The sequence below is a fragment of the Monodelphis domestica genome, chromosome 5 (genome assembly GCF_027887165.1).
Source record: "Monodelphis domestica isolate mMonDom1 chromosome 5, mMonDom1.pri, whole genome shotgun sequence".
NCBI lineage: Eukaryota > Metazoa > Chordata > Mammalia > Didelphimorphia > Didelphidae > Monodelphis > Monodelphis domestica.
Window position 1 is genome coordinate 23,752,277 of NC_077231.1, and position 19,435 is coordinate 23,771,711.

Below are 19,435 nucleotides of genomic sequence, written 5' to 3' on the forward strand. Positions count from 1 at the left end.
TGGAAATTGAAATTTGCATTTCTTTTATTATTTTATTATTTCTTTTATTAGTGGTGACTTGGATTATTCTCTCACATGATTTCTTAATAGTTTGAGATTCTTTTGAGAACTGTTTATTCATATCCTCTGATCACTTGTCTTTTGAGGGTACTCTCCCACTTGAAATTACTTTGAAGTCCTTGTTTATACTTTGTTTTTACTTCTCTGAGTATATACTGTGACATGCTGCCCCCCTCCTCAACTCCATACACATGTCACTTGTAGAATGTAATTTGTTTTATCCCTGGCGCTAAGTTCTTTGCCTTTTATAAAATAATATACAAATATAATAAAACATTATAGGTGCTTATTGAATTACTTATAAATAATGAAGTATTAAATGAATAAATGCAACAGGTAATATATGGATTTTTTTAAAAAGGAAGTGTCAGTGTGGACAAGAGTAGTTGAACAAAGCCCCATGTAGGAGGAGAGACTGGAGAGAGGTTAAGATTGAAGTATGAATGAGTAGAATTTGGATACATAAAAAGGAAAAGAGAGAGCTTTCCAGTAGAAAAGTATAAACTTGGTTCTCTGATTTTACAGAAAAACGGATCATGGCATATACAGAAATTGGACTTGACTGAAACATAAGATTTGTGTTTTGGAGTAGTGGTATCTAAGACTGAATATAAGGATTTATATTCATATTATATTTATATTTGTCTTACAGGTTATTTTGAGGGGGGAAATGCCTCCCAAACCTTACATCAGGAGTTATTAATTGTTTTGTGTGTATGCACCATATCTGATGAAGTCTATGGACCTTTTCTCAGAATATCTTTTAAATGGATAAAATCAAATACATGGGATATCAAGGGAAACCAATTATACTGCAATACAAGAAGTTCTGCCTTAAGGCGTCATATAAATATGAACTTCCATTGTTAGCCTATAAAATAAAGAGAGATTGTAGTATGGATTAAAGAACTCAGGACTGAGATTTGGAGACCTGAGCATTCTGTTTATCTCTCTGACCTTACATATTACTTTACCATTCCAAGCCTAATTCTCACCAGAAAGAGCAATGGATTTCAATTTCTAAGACCTTACTTATTTCTCCATAATGTAGGGTTGGATTAGATGGCTCCTATGAACTCCTTCATATCTAAAAAATGTGATTCTGTGAAAATGAGAGTAAAACTATCCTTCCTAGCAACCCCGCTAATTTATAGAGAAGAGCACCTGAGAGAGAATAATCATATAAAACCAAAACCCCAAAATAAAAACCCAAATAAACTAAAGTGAAAAATCATGTGCTTATATCAGCATTCCTACCCCAGCATTTCTTTCTCTGGAAGCAGATAGCATTCTTTGTCATTAGTTCTTCAGAATTGTCCTGGATCATTGCATTACTGAGAGTAACAAAGTCTATCACAGTTGTTCCTTGTACAGTATTTCTGGTTCTGCTTCTTTCACTCTGCATCAGTTCACTTAGGTCTTTCCAGCTCTTTCTGAAATCATCCTGTTCATCATTTCCATACAAAATAGTTCCATTCAGTGACAGATGGAATAGTGTGCCAAGGGCAGAAAGGAGGAAGCCAAAAAAAAAAAGAGTTTGTCTGCAAGGGGAGTTGTCTGAGAGATGCCATACCATGGCAGATTAAAAAGAGAAGGCAAGAATACCTCTATTCTAGATCTGCCAAAACATACTGACAGTGTGACTGGGCAATTCATTTGGTAACTTGAAGGGGTAAAAGTTGCAAAGAAGATACACACCTACATTGAAAGAGGGAGTTTCTTCATCCAGGAGTTTCCTTTGTCCATGAAAGCACAGGTCTAGGTACCAGCTCTATCCTTATAAGGGAAAGGTGGGAATGAATTTGAGATTCTGAAGGGAACAAATTCTGTTTAAATTCTAGTAATGAAAAAATCAGATTTCTTCATGTGAAATCTTTACACTATATGTGGGGTTTAATGTTGATTGCTTTCATGGGTAGCTGTATTTGAACCCAGGATTCAGTAGGGGGTGATAATTTTCATTTTCTTTCAATTTATTTCATGTAAAAGTTAAAGTAATTCTCATTTATTAACATTATTAACATATTCCAGATGTTGGAAAAAGTTTTTTTTTTTTTAAAAAAAAAAAGCAGTGAAATCTGAGGGCCTGAGGTAAAGAGGATATGGTTAAGGGAAGAAACAAAGGAAGATGTCAAGGTTGGCATTTTACTGTGAGAAGTTGTATACAGGATGGAATGAAGAATGGGGGAGTATAGAAGAAAATGAATAGCTATATATTCTTTGAAATAATGTTTAAGACATTTGGGGAGACTGTGCTAGAAAATGATAAAGTTTTTGAGGGTCATGACTTATCTTTTCTTTCTATGGTAAATTCTCCAAAGTACCGACTATAAGTATCTCATTAGAAAAAATAATCCAGTATATGAAATTTCACCCTGGTGTAATTTTTTAAAATTCCAAATCTGTGACTTCACCAGTGTTGGAAACTCCCTCCACCAATGCAGAGGAGTAATTAATCTGTAACTTGGTCTTTGAATTGTCTGGAGGCATTGAGAGGTCATGTGGCTTGCCCATTGGCACCCAGCTAAGATGGGTTTTCAAGGCAAGGAAGGTCTTCTAATGCCGAAACTGATCATCTGTCCATTTTGGTTCAGATTCTTTCTGCATCTGTTTTCCCGGGTTGGCTATATTTTTGGCTTATTTGATCCAGGCAAAACCTGAGTCAAATAGAGGTGCTTATGCATGAGACAATTTATCCTAGGTGCACTCTTCTTATACTGTAGTATATTTGAAGACTTCCTTCCGTCCTTCTGTCTTTCCTTCCATCCTTCCTTCCTTTCTTTAATCATAAACTGGAAAATAAGAAATGAACTTTCTAGATTTTTGATTTCTTTAACAATCTCTCATAGATTTTATATATGTGGGGAAGAAGCTAGTTTGTAGAGATCTCAGTATCTTAGTCAGCTTGTGTGATTAATTTTCTGAGAATATATGTATGGATTTATATGTGAATTGTGTGTGTGATTTCAAAAGATCTAAGGAAAAACCACTTGAAAGAACTCTGAATTTGATCTTGGAAGACCTACCTTTACTACTTTTTTTAACCTTTTACAGTGCACTTAATGTCTCTAATCTCTAAAATGTAACACTGGAGAAATGATATATGATTATTCCATGTTGCTGTTGTTGAGTCATTTTTTAGTCACATCTGACTCTTTGTGACCCTGTTGAGGGTTTTTTTGTTTGTTTGTTTGTTGTTTTTTGCATAGATACAGCTCATTTTACAGATGAGGAAAGTGAAGCAAACACTTTCTTGTGACTTGCCCAGAGTCACAAAGCCAGTAAGTGTGTGAGGCCAGATTTGAACTCAAGAAGATGAGCCTTCCTGACTTCAGGATTGGCACTCTATCCACTGTGCCATCTAGCTGCCCCAGTTGTCCCTTACAACTTTAAAACTTTTGATTCTATGACTTAGCTGTGTGACTTTGGGCAAATTTCTTTCATTTTTACATCTCAGTTTCCTTACCTATAAAATGGAGACTCTAGTAGCAGCACTGTCCAGTTGATAGTATCATTAAAGCCAAGTGAGATAAAATGTCAAAGCATCTTTTAAATCATAAACCCCCTTATACATGTCAGTTGTATCATAATCAATGGCAAAGGGCTGTATTTTCTAAAGAACCAGTCAAAAGAACCTTTTGGAATTCCATGAGATTAGCTACATGATATAATTTACAAGATATAAACTTCTCAGAGCCTGTATTGTTTTGGAACTTGGCTGCCATATTTACTGGGGTGTAAATTGACTAGTGTTTACTAACCCATCACATACAATTTGAAGGGGGAAATTTTCCTAACTTGTTCCTTTCCTATCCTTGCTAATTCCTTCTTTTCTCCCTACTTTGAAATAGCAGCTTTTTCTGGCAAAGAATCTTTTTGAAGCAGGCCATGTTTTATTATGACTGAGATCTTTTTTAATCATTTACCATTTTAACACACCTCCCCCTCAAAAAATCACATATAATCTTTACAGTGACAAATTGCTTAAGGAAATGGAAATATAGATTCCAGTTAGCTTTGACACTAATTACTTTGAAATTTTGGACAAGTCACAGTTTGGGGGAATCTTGAAGATTAATGGAGGTGGTCAGTGTGGGTAGTGGAAAAGTCTAGACTAGAATCTGTGCTTGAATAATTTTCTTCCATTTTCTAACAGAGTATTAAGTAAATGAAAGAAATGGTGAGAAAATAGGTTATTATTTTCGTTTCTCTCTTTCTCTGTATGTTTGTGTATAAATATGGATCTATGTGTTTATATGCAATGTGTGAGGTGGCCACCCATACTGCAATAACTCAAAGTTTACATACAAGACATATGGACACCTACTCACTCTTTAGTCTGGCTTATTTTCTCCAACCTGCCTGCCTACCCCAATAGAACTAAATTCCCAAAGAAGGTTGTCTACTACACAGTTACATTCAAAACTCTCTCAAGAAGCCTACTCTAAAAGAGTGCTATGAGGGAAATAAAATTTTTCTTCTTACCTCTTTAAACCCAACCAGTGTATTTCCATTGATACAAACCTAACTACTGATATTGATGGCGCTTTTAGATCTTAAACTTAACTATTTATTTAACAGTAAAGTAATAGAAAGAATAATATCACAAGGGCTCCTATATTGAAGCATCTAAAGAAATAAAAAATATATTTTAGGTCGCACAAAGACTTGAGTCACATTGTTCCATTAGTGCAGTAAGTATTCATGGAGGTGAGCAGACACACAAATATACCTGCTAAACAAACATATGAACAAGGACAACCCATCTGCCTGGATAACTAACAGCCCTGGGATTTTAAACTTTATTGACCTCTTTCTGTAGCAGTAATATAGATTGTGCTGAAAAGACACCTCCATTGCAAAGTTGATCGACATTGTATTTGAATAACATGCTGTCTCGGGCAGTTTACTTAATTTACTGCATGACTTCTCAGATTCTCTGTTTCCAAGCTGTTCTTGTGTGCTTAGCTTATAGCCAGTAACCCAATTCTCATCTTCTTCCTCAGGTAAGTTACATTTGTCCCATCATCCTACGATCATCCTAGTGTATTTCCTCAGTCATTATTGTAAAAGAGATTTAATTCATTCCTCATCTTCAAATCACTTAAACATACTATATTCTCCAGCTGGTTTCATTCAAGGTGACTAACTACTGCTTCAGGGCTCTGATACTTTAACTTCAGTAACTATTTTTCTTGGAATGCTGAACATCTATGCCTCAGAATAGTGAACTGTGAATGCAGACTTAACTCAACAACTGCTTTTTCTTAGAAGCAGACTAGTGCCACAGGTTAGTGAATAGGAACTAGCTTACACACACACACGCGCGCACACACACACACACACACACACGAGCATATGTGGCATATTTGCTATTTATGCATATATCCGTGCTATATAGGATACAGTATTATATAGAGCTAGAAGATTTAGTTTCTCTTCTAGAATTGTACTTTTGAGTTCTAATCCAGAGCATAAAAGAATTTTAGAAATTTAAGGAACCTTAGAAGTCAGTTGTTGCAGCCTCTTTCCCAAGGTAATCTCTTGCCACACTCCTTCATAGACATTTATCAAATTGTGTATCATACTGTACTAAGTGTAGGGGAGAAAAAGATGAAACAAGAGTCAGACTTACTCTCAGGGAGCTTTCAATCTAGTAGGCAGTAAGTAAGTAATACATAGATAATTATCTTTAAAGTTACAGGTACCTAGATTGGACTCCAAACAGAGCTGAATTAGAAATTCAAAAAAGAAGGCATTGCTTATAACTGAGGATGGGAATACATTATAGAACTGAGACAGACTGTACTGATCTGTGCCTTTTAAAAGGGAATAGTTTCCAGTGATGAGGGAAGAAGGGAAATCTAGGCACAGGTTGGAAGCTTGAGCTGTTACTATCTAATATTTAGACTATGCTTGCAGAGGTTTTCTTATACATAAACATTTTAGTGGAATTTAGAATGAAAGTCAAAAGACTAATTAATTTAAAATTCATTCTCTTACAAGTCAGTGGATAGTATTAAAAAAGTTTCTAGTCTTAGATTTTAAAGCCTTGAATTCGTTTCATCGCCCAGCTGTTTAATTCATTGCAATCTTTTTTCTTTGACATATGCATAACTTAGATACAGGAGTTCTTAAACCTTTTTGTCTGTCCTGGACCCCTTTGACAGTGTCTGGTGAAGCATATGGACCCTTTCTCAGAAGGATATTGTTAAATGCATAAAATAAAACACATAGGATTACAAAGGAAACCAGTCATATTTAAAAAGTCATCAAAGTTAAAAAAAATTGACAGTCTCTAGCTTAACAACTCCTAGTCTAGAGAGGATCAGTTTCCTCATCAGAAAAATGGACTCAATATTTGTAGTGCTCACTGTTACGAGAATGTTGTGTGAGGGAAATGTTTTGTAAAATGTTAAGCTTTAAATGAAAGTCAACTCTTATTTCAGGGTCTGGAATTAATGTCATACTAACTCCTGGTAACCTTGAGGTTTTCCTAAAAAAGAGATTGTTAGCTATTAGCGAGATAAAATAGCGGGTAGTTATTCAAAAATTATATGTCATTCAGCAGTCGTATTCCCTTGTGTCTTTATTTTATATAAAATACTATTTAATTTTACACTTCTTATTCAAAGATGAATTGGTTGTTAGATGTACTGTGAATAGCCCTTTGACCCTTATCTTTTATAGTGTGATTTGATTGGCACACAAAAACTCTCATTGTCTCTGGACACTCTGTATCAAAACCATGGGCATCTTTATTGTTCGTATGGATGCTACGTGGTAATTATCCTTTGTGTTAATCTGGTTTCTAGCTAAAGGAAAGAGAACTGACTTCTATTTTTACATATGCCTCTTTTTTAAAAAAAATTACCCCTTGGAATCATTTAAATCCTAATCATGGATCTGGCTTCTTGCAGAGGTTTCCTCAGGTGGCAGCATTCTTTGATGCCACCAGACCCGCCTAAACAAGTTTTCTTTTAATGAGCCTTCTTAATTGTCTTTAAAGTATAGCAAAGGAGAGAGCTTATTATTATCTACACGAGAGAGGTCCTTTTCTTGACAAATCTCTGTATTAAAGACAATTCTTGGTACTTTGGAGACAAGTAGCTCTTATTCCATATGAATTCATTTTTAAGGTGGAAATTTGCATTTGGCATATAATATATACAAGACCACACAATGGGTATATGTGTACACAATGCATATGCATACAAATGTATGTGCATGTGTATACATACATTCATATAGGTTTACATGCCAACTTATGCCTTCTTTAACAGTTTATAATTCTATTATACATAGTGCTGACTGCTTACAGTCTGTCTAGAAAACTGATTTTCCAAATAAGCAGGCAAACTACTCCAATTAATATTGTATTTACACGATTTCAGTTTATGTAAAATGATTTTTGACTTCACCAATTTATAATTTGCATTAAATATTGGACTTAAGTGATGCAGATAGATAACTTTCTTAAGTCATCAAATGATGTGAAAATGCCTTAAAATGAACTTTCCGTGAACACACACACACACACATACACACACACACACACCTCCTACATGGGCACACTTACTTCCAAAAGCTAGGATTGCACATCTTGGCATGTTACAGCTGAAAAGCCTAAGGCTGTATCTTGTCTTGTGCAATAGGTATGAGACTGTTGCCAGGTGTTGACAGTTATTTCTTATTCATATAGATGCTGTAATTTGGTTGGTTCAGGAATGTCTTTGTGAAAGAACCTGACATTCTAGTTCTTTAGTAACAAATAGAATCCTGGATGCTCTGCCTTCTTCTTGGAGTCCCCATAAAGGGGTGATAATTCCTTTTTATCTGAACATTCTACCTAAGAAAGATTGGAGATCCTTAAACAAAGAAGATCACCTGATGCTTTCTGATATTACATGATAAGGTAATGGAATGATTCTAGTTTAATAACCGATTGGGAAAACAAATTCATGATTAACTCTTGGAATATCTGAGCTCTGTCTTTTTCAGAATAATAAGGAATCTTTGAGAGTGGCACACCAATTATTTTAGGCAATGATTGACACAAGCATATAAAAAATTGATCTTTGGTAATTGACAAGATGTCTCTTGCCTCTTATTGGTTCTGTGACTTTTCCTCTTTGTAAAATGTAGAAATAGATCTTGAAGCTTCCTTCCAGATCTAAAATTATGTAGTACTTTGGAATTTATTGTTCTTGCCAATAGGATTTTTTCCTACTAAGAAACTACTCATTGTCGTTGTCTAGTCCCAGCTACTCTTCAGTCAGGTCTTTCTCTGGTTCTGTGAATGTAACCTAGAAACAAATATTTCCTTTGATTTATCCAGTGATACTTGTGTCAGGGCAATTTATTTGCCCAAATGGATCTTAGACATATGGTGGGGTTTTTTAACATTTCAATTTTTAGTAAAGGGATATTTGAGAAGTTTCTGAAATTTAGACATATAGATTCTTAAATGGTGCTGTTAAAGTAGCACTACAATATTTTTCTAGTGTTTGCTTTGTCATTTGTAAGACTTTTTCATATAACGTTCATCAGCACATGCTTTCCATGTGTCATCTTACCTTATTGGAGAGTGTAAATGAATTAATATTGTTTACTGACAGAAAAGTTCATTCATTTATAAATAATGATATTTATCATTTAACACCTTTCTCTTCCTGTTGGGGATATTTGTATATTAGAAGTTTATTCACCCATCCCCTGTAAAATCTGAGTTAGAATTTAAAGGGAAAAGTTATATATCCATTTCCACAAGGATTCTGCTCTTTACTTTAAAGAACAATCTAAGACTACTCCCTCTGAAAACTTGCAGCCATATTAACTGGCTCCTATTTTGTATCTTTATGAAGAATTCATTGCTTTTTGCTTTCTTTTCTCTTTCATTACTGGCACCAGCTGAGAAAAACTCATTTCTGTTGTTTTTCCAATGATAACTTCATAGAGGAATGTCTATATGGGTCCAAAGAGCTTGATTCTTGGAATCATGGATGAGATTCTCTACATTCCTCTTGTTAGCCAAACTGGAGAAAATTGGGAACCATCCCACTCCCATACTTCCATTTCTCTAAATCTGCTACTGCACTCAAGATCCGAAACAGGTAGTTCTCTACCAGTCACCCTTCTGGAATCTTGGAAAAGGAAGAAGCATCTTTAACCTGTTTCAGAGAGATGAATTTTATTTGCAAATTATATATTCTCCTTTTCCCCTCTCAAGTGAAAATGTGGGGTTATCCTAGAATTGCTCCTTTGAGGATGAGTCAAAATGTAGCAGTCAAATTGGGGAAATTGATCAAGTCTCCTAATGATATGAAACCGTTCCCTTAAGCTCCATTTGCTTAAAATTGTATGGATTGCTCCAGTGAATGACCTTAATTTAAAGGAGTCCAAATCTTTGGGAAACTTGAGTTTTCATGGAGTTCTTTAGTTGAATTGGGTCTTCTCTCAATATTTGAGAAGGAATATACCTCAAAAGAAAGAAAGAATTATAAGATATTTTTCAAAACTACCTTGGGAAGCACATTATCAGAGCTTCATAAGTTTCCCTGCTCTTTTTTGTTAAAACTCCTTTCAATTCCAGATTAATTACTACCCAACTTATAGGGGGGTACCTGACAAAATTTACTAGAAAAAGTTATTCACCTCGTTTTTTGTAAGATAAGCAATTCTCTTTTCTTCTGTGCTATTAATTGTGTTACTCCTATTATTTCTCAGTTGACTAGGGTGCATCTTTATCAAGTAATTTTTTTTTCACTTAGAGGTAGATCGCTCTCACCATTTTTAGTGTTAAGTTCCATTCTTATTTCCAGAGAAGGTAAGCAAAATGGCAAACCTTGCTGTAATATACCATTAGAAGTACCCATTTGCAAAGTTGGCCATGAAATGAAATTTTTAATCAAAGCCTCATTTGTACCTTGACTCCATTGTGAAATGGGAAATAATGGCACATGGGTGTCAGGGAACTCACCCCTTAATATATGACCCTTAGTCACTTGAAATCACCTGACTCAGCGACTTAGTAACAGTGTCCCCCAATCTGCTGGCTCTTTGCAAGTAGCTAATATCATTTTGGTACAATTTGGAATTTTTGTTTCCTGTAGAGCTGGAGCTGATGCTTCATTACATGTGAAGACTTGTTTTTGGTTATGTGTCTTAAAAAATTTACTTCAGTCTAGAAGATTAAGATTCTTTTTATTGGAATAAGATTCTCTCCAGCTTACATTTTTCCCCATTCAATCTGTCCTTTCCCCAAGTTTATACTTCAATTTACTTTCTGTTCTTTTCTATGACTCAGGAAGAGTGCAGTTCTCTCAATATAGAGCTTTTGTTGTTTTGTTTTCCTATTGTGACAGTAATTTTGAGCTTCTTGTGACAGGAGTCTTGTCTTGTTATGTATCCCTCTCAGTGTCTAACAGCTAGTGCCTTGTATCTGATCGATGCTCAGTAAAGAATGGATGAATTGGATGAATGAATGGATAAATTCTGTAGATAATTCTTTTTAATCTACCTTTTAAAGACTGAGTGCATCAATTGTCAAAGATTTCCTTGGTCCTTGAGGATACTCTCAAATTCCCATCCTTCTTGTATTTTTATCTGGGTGTTTTTAATCTGACAACTACAAATAATTCCCTCTTCTAAGGGTCCATGGAGAGATTTTAGAGGGTCTGTGAAACTTGCTTTATTATTTTTTGGTAACTATTTCAATAAAATTAATTTTCTTTTAAATAATAAGTATTTTATGCTTTTAAAAATAAGATCCCAAGAAGATGTGCACAGGATTCATCAGACTACCAAAGGGTCCGTGACACAAAAAAATGACTAAGAAGGCTTATTTTATTCTATTTTTAGATTCCTTTTAAAACCCTTATTTATTTTATTCTATTTTATAGCCATTTGAAAACTGTTTCAGAGGGTTGTCTTCAATATGTGTGTCTTTAGTTCATGTTTCAAGCTTTGTAAACCTGGGGAGCAAAGTCAATAGAGACATCTAGCCATCTGTGTTATTCGGGAACAAATTATCCATTACTATCCATTGACTCACGTTTGGTCATTATCTTAATTCCTTCTTCCCCAGAAGTACATGTGTCTATGTGTTAAGCAGAAGAAGAACAGACATTCAGAATTGACTACATTTGATGCTTGTCACCAGTACTACCATGAAGAACAAGTTCAAATCATTGGCTAAAATCAGTTCCTTTCATGAGCTCTGGATTTGATGAACTATTTTATAAATATAGTTTATAGAGGTCTGTCTTTTAGCATATATAATTGAATTGTTTGTAGAAAATAAGGGATAGTCAGTGAATAGTTGAATATAGCACCCTCGCAGGTTTTCTTGTTTATGGGTACTTTTCTCTAGCAATAATGCAATCAAATTGAGTGATGGTCTTCTGAGAGGTGAGAGGAGAGCAGAGGAGAGATTTAGGAGTGAAATCCTAAAAGAATGAGTAATTTTTATTATCTGCCCTATTTTGAAAGAGGAACTTCTTGTCTTTCCTGGATATCCTCACCTCCCCACTTACATTCCAACCCTAGTATTTGACCATCAGAGAAGATAATTGTCCTGTGTCTTACAAATGAATTTGAAATTAATGTGTTTCATGAAATTGATATCACCAAAATATTCCTGATGTTTGTGGTAGAAGAATTGAAGCACTTGCCCAGTCATGTTTCGATGAAAAATAATACAATTGTTTACATGCCATTTGATATGAATAGAGTGAGATATTAAATACTAAGTATTAAAAAGTGACAAAGTTTGATTCCTGGACTTTTTAAAAGCAATGTTCCCCAAAATTTAAGATTAAGATTTAAGCTCTATTCTGGGAGATCTGGCATGATGCAGACACTTGGGTTCAAGTCCTACCTCTGATCTGTAGGAGCTAAACCAGGAGTTAGGAATACCTGTGTACAAATCTGTTTTTAGATTCTTACCAAGTTGCATGACCTTGGGCAAATCATTTTACTTCTGTCTTCCTCCGTTTTCTTAACTATAAAATGAGGATCAAAATAGTGCCTATCCAGCAGAGTTGTTATGAAGCTCAAATGAGATCTGTAACATGCAAGAGCTACAAAAATGTCTTTTGTTCAAAAGCTGGGAAGCCACATCATGAAATCATAGGAGCCCTTATTGCTCAGCACTTTGGGGATTTGAGAAACTTTGATCTTGTGGTCTTCTTATTTTCCTCTTAGACCCCATGCTGTGAAGCCAGGCTCCCCACATACACCCTTCAACTGGTCCATGTCTAGTGGCATCTTGCCAGTTAGTTGGAGAACTAATTTGAAGCTGGTGTTTGGATTTTATTCCATTCCATCAAGACAGACTAAAAATTTTGTGATACAGGGACCATTCTCCTGCCAGTTGTAAGGAATTTTTGTTTTATGGGGCAGAGCTAACACAAAGACAGCCCTGTATAAGGCACGTCTATAACTGAACACTTTCACACTGCAAATTAGAAGGCATGCAGTTCAGGAAATTGTTGGCTTTGGCTGGAGCACACTTTTACTGCAAGGAAAATTTTATTCGTCACTCAAGTAATTGGCAGTTTTAATACCTTGTTAATAATTACCTTATAAACAAACTGATATATAAACTAAAGATAATATGACTTGCTATCTACCTGGTAGCCTTTATTTGGCCAACGTGATAGACACCTGTGGGTTCTTTTTTTCTCTTTCCTTCCCAAATACTAATTTATTCCATTTGTTGTTGGGAAAAATACTTTTAGCTAGACATTATTATGTTTTTATTGTTGTTATGTGGTGGTAACTATACCAGCCCAAGCCTGGGGGCCAAAATCTGCCCAGAACTTGAGAGAAGAGAGTGGTTGGGGAGGGGGTTTTGGCCTGGATGTGATTAAAATTAGTATTTTGTATGTTGAAGAACTTTCTGGTAATCTAAGCATTTGGGTTCCATATTTAAAAGAAAAAATTAGTCTCTACCCACCCAGTCTGGGTAATTTACCCAACACCTCCTGACCCCTAATTCTGTGGTTTGTCTCTTGAATTCAGGCTTTTTTGCTGGCATCTAAATTCACTAATTGTATCAGTCCTCTTTCTCCATACCTCACAACTAGATCAAGAAGGCTTGTTTCCAAGCAGAGCCAAATCTCAGAAATAGGCAAAACTCAAGCAGGTACCAGCTGGCATTTATTTATCACTTGAATCCAAAGAAATATTTGTTTAGGATTTGTCCAGAACTGATGGTCTTGATAATGTAATGCATGACCTTAGTGTAGTACTGTAGAGAGAAATACAGGGGGCATGGAATTCATTGAAAATGTTTATTGATGCCTTTTATTTCTACATCACCTTCATTTCTGAAGAGCTGCCTTCCTCTACATCCAACTCGGAGAACCCTCTTTTAAAGCAAAGTTTAAAAAGGGATGAAAAAAGAAAGTTCAGCAAAAGCAGCCTCGGCATTGGCTGTGTCTGGCATTCTTGGGATATTTTACCCCCATTATTCTCAACCTCTGTAAAGAAGAGTGTGAAAGAAGGAGGTGTATTTTTTCAACTCTTTTGGGGTCAGAGCTCTGTTGATCATTAAACTTACACATTTGGTTCAGTGTTGTTTTATTATTCTTTCTGTTTACACTGTTCTAGTTGGGCATATTGTTCTCCTGGTTCCACTTCCTTTTTGAAATGCATAGAACTCTGTGGCTGTAAAAGATCATGAAAGACCATCTAGATAGACTTATCAGCCCTTTTGCCTATGGGTGTGACAGCAGCAAAATTGTAGGTGGATGAAAACTGATCTCAATTTTGAAGATCATTCTATCTTTGGTGATACTTTTCAGTGTAAGTCCTCAGAAAATTACTTCTACATTTAAATCCATTTCTTCGTTTTACCTTCTGATTCTAATTGTCTGTTACAGGGGTGTTCAACTTTTCTTGAGCATACGTCCTCTCAAAAATTGCTTTGAACATGTATGTATGCGCACAACACATGCAATACATATTTATTAGTATCCTAAAGTCAGGAGCATAATCATACATGCAAAATAGAAACTAAAAGGATGAGATAAAATGGAAGATAGATGTGTATGAATGTATTTTAAACCTTACCTTCTGTCTTAGAATTGATACTAAGTATTGGTCCCAAGGCAGAAGAGCTAGGCAATGAGACTTAAGTGACTTGTCCAGGGCCACACAGCTAGGAAGTATCTGGAGCTAGATTTGAACCCTCCAGGCCTGACTCTATATCTACTCTGCTTGCTACCTGGCTGCCCTGAAAGCAATATTTAAAATATATATATATCCACACATACTTGTTCTTTTATTTTACTGGTACAAAAATACCTTGCTCCTATGGAAAGATTTTTTTTAATAAATGCAATGTGATTGTATATGGTTTTATTATTTTTAAATCTTGCCTAATACTTTATGCTACTCTGAAGGTCTGGGTTTAATTTCAATTTGTTTTGATACATGGTTGTCATTGTTGGAAAAATGATCCCTGCTAAAGAATCCGAGATACAGATAGAAGATGTATTGTCCTTGACTGCACTGAATAAATCATGATAGTCATTTTCAGACATATATCCATCAACTATGCAGAGGTCTTTGTTGTAATTCAGCTAGCAAATGCCCGTCTTCCCTCAGGTTCTGGTGGTAGGGGAGTAATAATACAACTACTACTACTAAATAGCTAATTTTTATCTAATATGTTTTCTGTGCCAGGCACTATGCTAAACATTTTATACTTATTATCTAATTTGATAATAATCCTGTGAGGTAGATGGTATTGTTGACCCCTTTTTACAGATGAAGAAACTGAGGCAAACAGCAGTGAAGTGACTTGTCCAGGATCACACAGCTAGTAAATATTTGAGTCCAGAGCAGGAGGCAAAATGCTATAGTTTCATAGTTTCCTGGTAGGAGATGTTCATTTGGTTTTTAAGCTTTATTGGTTTTTATTTGTACTCCTGCTGCTTCCTACAAATCCTCCAGGACCATTAAGATCCTCTCTTCTTGTTCTTTTTTTTTTCTTAATGCTTTATCTTTCATCTTAGATTTAATGCTGTGTATTGGTTCCAAAGCAAAAGAGCAGTAAGGTCTAGGCAATGAGGATTAAGTGACTTGCCCAGGGTCACACAGCTAGGAAATGTCTGGGGCCAGATTTAACCCCACTCTTTTGTATTCTTTTAATGGCTTGCCTATCTTGCAAGGGGATCTAGGGTATCTATATTGTTGCATATATGCAAGAGAAAGGAACTGAGGCCAGGTGTTCTGTATTGTGGCTACTGTAACCTCATTGTTTCAAAAGCACTTTTGTTTTATCCAGCCTTTCTCAACATTATTTAACTATCTGCTCCTTGAACTACTAGGTCATCCTCAAATTTGTCATTTTTATCCCACCTGTACACATTTCTTTTTCCATCCCCTATTCCTGGAATCCACTTGATCCTCATCTTTGTCTTAGACCCTTTTCTTAAAGGACCAGCTCAGGTACTCTCTTCTTTGGGAAACCTTCCCTAAGTTTATGAAAACCTTTTGTCTGGATACTTCCTTCCTTCTCTTTTCCTCATCCCACCATCTTTCTGTACTATACTTATGGAATGTGCAAACTGTTCATATGGCAGATATAAATGGGTTTGCAGAGTGACCCATTTAGATACCCTCTAGGATGCCAAAGCTCTCCTCAGCCTGCCAGTTAACTCATACCTTTATTTTTAATTTGCTAATACCAAGCTCTGTAGTGATCTGGGTGCATGATGCATGCTTCTTACTAATAAATTTGAAGCCGTTTCTCATCAGTTAAATACAAGACTCACTCCAGGTCATTAAACATTCATTTTTCATTGAAACCTCCTTTCTCATTTCATAATATTGCTCAGATTTCACTGTTTAAATAAACATTACTATATAAAATTTATTTTCTCTAATTCTTTATGCTTATGCATTTTGCATCATATTATGACAACAGCTGGAATAAATAAAAATCTAGTGATATAGGACCATTTACAATATTTTGGCTTTAATCAGTTCTTTTGCCACAGTAACTAGTTGCAAACCTTTAAAATACCAGTATTTGATGTACAACCCAGATTGAATTGCTTGTCAACTCCAGCAGGGGGAAGGGCAGAAGGGAGGGAGACAACATGATCCATATAACTTTGGACAGCTTATGTGGAAATTTATTAAAATAAAGATAAAACATTAAAAAATAAAATAAAATACCAGGATTTGACTCCACTTGTCTGGAAACTCAGTTCCAAATTGTTCAACTCTGGATAAAGATTAAAGTCTCTGTAGGATCTTCGTTCTTTCTCTTTGTTCTCTATTCAATGAACACAAGAAATAGTCTTTCCAAAATAGGCTTTACTGGTCATTTTCAATAAACTCTTTGTAAAGTGCACTTTGTAACACCACTGTTAAAAAGCAGTTCCAATGGGGAGAAGTTTCTTCTTGGTTCCCTCCTCTCTTCATTGCAGATTCACGTCAAGCCATTTTTCAAGTGTTGCCTCTCCCTGCCACACCGCAGCTTTTCTTCCAATATTCTGTCTGCTCTTGAAGTTACATTAACCATAACTGTCCCCTTAACTGGCTCTTAAAGAGAGAAGTCTCCACGAGATCCTTGTTCAGAGAAGCAGGATCATGCTTACCTGTGTACTTGTTATCTCCCCAGTAGATAAGGATAAAAATTGTTGGATATCTTTATTTTTATTTTTTAGCTCCAGAACATTATACATCATGGGTGCTTAATAAATACTGAATTGAATTGAAGTGGAATTCTTCATATATTATTAAAGCGTTAGTTACTATTTGATGTCAAGTGATGAGAAACTAAATATTTATAAGACTTCATATTCTTTATTTAACATTTTTTTCTTTATCATCATCATCATCATAGAGCTACATTCCTTCTCTACAATTAATTTGAAACAGATGCAGCATAATTTTCAGATAGCTGCATTTTATTTATTGGGGGGGAGAATCAAATGATGACTAGATGAGCTCATATCATAGTCTGTTTCAGTGTGTCCAGTATGTCCTGGGGCAAGGGGAGCTGGGGGGTTAACACATACCAACTCAATCTTCTGTACCATCTGTGTTATAGCACTGTACTGTACTTGGAGAAGCAATACTAAGAATGATGGCCATTAGACATTGTACGATTATTAGTTTTGGAAGAATGCTTATTCAGAGACATTCACTAGAGTTGGGTAATAGGGAAGATTATTATATATATATATATTTTAAAAGAACTTTCAACCAAATGGTTTTAAATAATCCAGTTTCCCAAATGTCTCATTATTTGAGGTTTTACTATAATCCCAATTCCTTTAGCCTTTCATATGTGAATACATGATCCATGTTTTTCAGAATCTGTCATTTTTGTCTCTCCTCCTATGTAGATTGAAATGGTGGCTCAGGAGTTAATTCCTAGGGTATTTGTTACCTAAAATAGAGAAAAGTTAAGTGACTTGTCTAGTGGTCCTTTTCTTTTGTTATTTTTTGTGTGTGTCACCTTTCTAACAATCATCAGAGTTGGGCTTTGACCCCAGATTTTTCTGACTCCAGCCCAGCACCTCTATCTCTTACAGTTTATAACTTCTTAACCTTCATATAATAGACTTTCTTTCCTCTGATGTCTGGATAGACTCCTTTTTCCTGAATTATGTTCTAGATGATTTACCTTTTGTAAATATGTTGGATCTGCTCCAATAAAAGGTCATTGTAGCTGATAGAACCTACTCCATCTGAATTTAACCCAATATAATAAGAATGAAGTATAATTAGTCTGATTCTCATATTCTAGTGGGTTTGTCATTTAAACTGCTCTACCAATGGACCTGGGTTAATAACGACCTTCTGAACATTTGGACCTTAGTCCACTATATTTGCATACATAGTCTAGTGTTTAAAACTTTAATGACTTATGCCATTCCATGAGTGTTTGGTTTTTCCCTACTTATTATTGGCAATTTAGAAGTCTGGACCTTTGTGGACTATCTTTTCTAATTCTCAGTAGTACCCAGAATATACCTTGTGATTTTCAATATGATTAAAATAAAAAGCAGGAACATGTATTCTTTCTAATTACATAGCATCCATAAGGAAGAAATAGAAACGAAGACTAATAAAACTAATTGAAACACAAAAGAGGAGATGGACATGGCGAAATCATTGTTTTCTTCATGCAAACTAATTATTCACAGAAGCAAATTAATTCATACTAAATTATAAATGTCAGGAGGAATCTTAGAGACCATATAGACCAGCATCTTTGAATCCATATCCAGAATTCTTTTAAAGTGTAGGTTGCAAAGTCATATTGAATTAAAACATGAGTCAGTGAACTCTGTGTAGCTCCAGGATCTTATCACAGTAGACCACAGGAAGTGATTGGGACATAGTGATTGAGGGGGGGAGGAATATATATATATATATATATATATATATATATATATATATATGAATCTATTGTGAAAGGAACATGGTGGAGGAATCAAGTTTTATCTTAAAGTTATCAGGTTCTAAGAAATTAGGAGCTTTGATAATAAAAATTTTCAGTCTTGTAAAAATTTGTGAGGTACTAATGCTAGACCATGTACCCTGGATGTTGGGAATTCCCTGATTTTCCAAGATCTTAACTACCTACCTCTATACTTCCCTAGATTAGCATGGTACTGATTTTGCCATTCATTTCAGAATTATAGTACTCTCATCATTCTCTCCTCAGTTGCATGTATGAACTCCTCATATTCCATAATCTCATTTGATGCCATTAACTCTGAAATTCATGTTTCTTTTTTCTTTCTGACAAGAAAGAGAGAGAGAGAGAGAGAGAGAGAGAGAGAGAGAGAGAGAGAGAGAGAGAGAGAGAGAGAGAGAGAGAACCTCCTCTTAGATCTTCTTCCATTTATTACCACGGTTGCAGGCCTTTGTCCTTCCCACTTACCCTTTTCATTTTCACCTTGGTCTTCTCCTGTTAGATTGTGAGCTCTTCGAGCTTCTTGATGGCAGGGATTGTCTTTTGCCTTTTCTTTGTATCCCCAACACTTAGCACAGTTTTAGTAAATGTGTAATGACTCTGATTATGGTGGAATTTCTCATTGAACATACAAATTCTTTTAGTATAAGAATCAAGAATAACAGTACAAAACTCTAAAGTGTAAAGCAAGTTTGCTTTTCTATGCACTTATTTAAATATTTTTATGCCATATTTGATAAAAACTGATTTTCCATATTTCCTAATAAACGAGATTGGAATACAGAAGAGAATATTTCTGCTTCTTTCTTACTGTTATATAGTCATTCCTGAGCTGCAGCAGGAGTTAGTAGGAGGAGCACAGAACTTGCTCAGAAAACTGGGGGGGATGGGACTGTAAGGATAATTTTAGGGTTGTGAACTAATCTA

General features: G+C 35.3%; 1 protein-coding gene across 3 annotated transcripts in view; it reads left to right on the forward strand.

Moving 5' to 3' along the window:
• The window catches only part of LRIG3 (leucine rich repeats and immunoglobulin like domains 3), a 129,727-nt gene that overhangs the window by 83,772 nt on the left and 26,520 nt on the right, over window positions 1-19,435 (forward strand). Inside the window, exon 1 of one of the 3 annotated variants that reach the window (XM_007502925.3) lies at window positions 7,847-7,975. The exons of the other annotated variants lie outside the window; for them this stretch is intronic. Within the exon in view, the coding sequence (XP_007502987.1) occupies window positions 7,968-7,975 (8 nt within the window). The 5' untranslated portion in view covers window positions 7,847-7,967. Of the gene's footprint in view, window positions 1-7,846; window positions 7,976-19,435 lie in introns of those variants that run through there. 3 annotated transcript variants of the gene reach the window in all.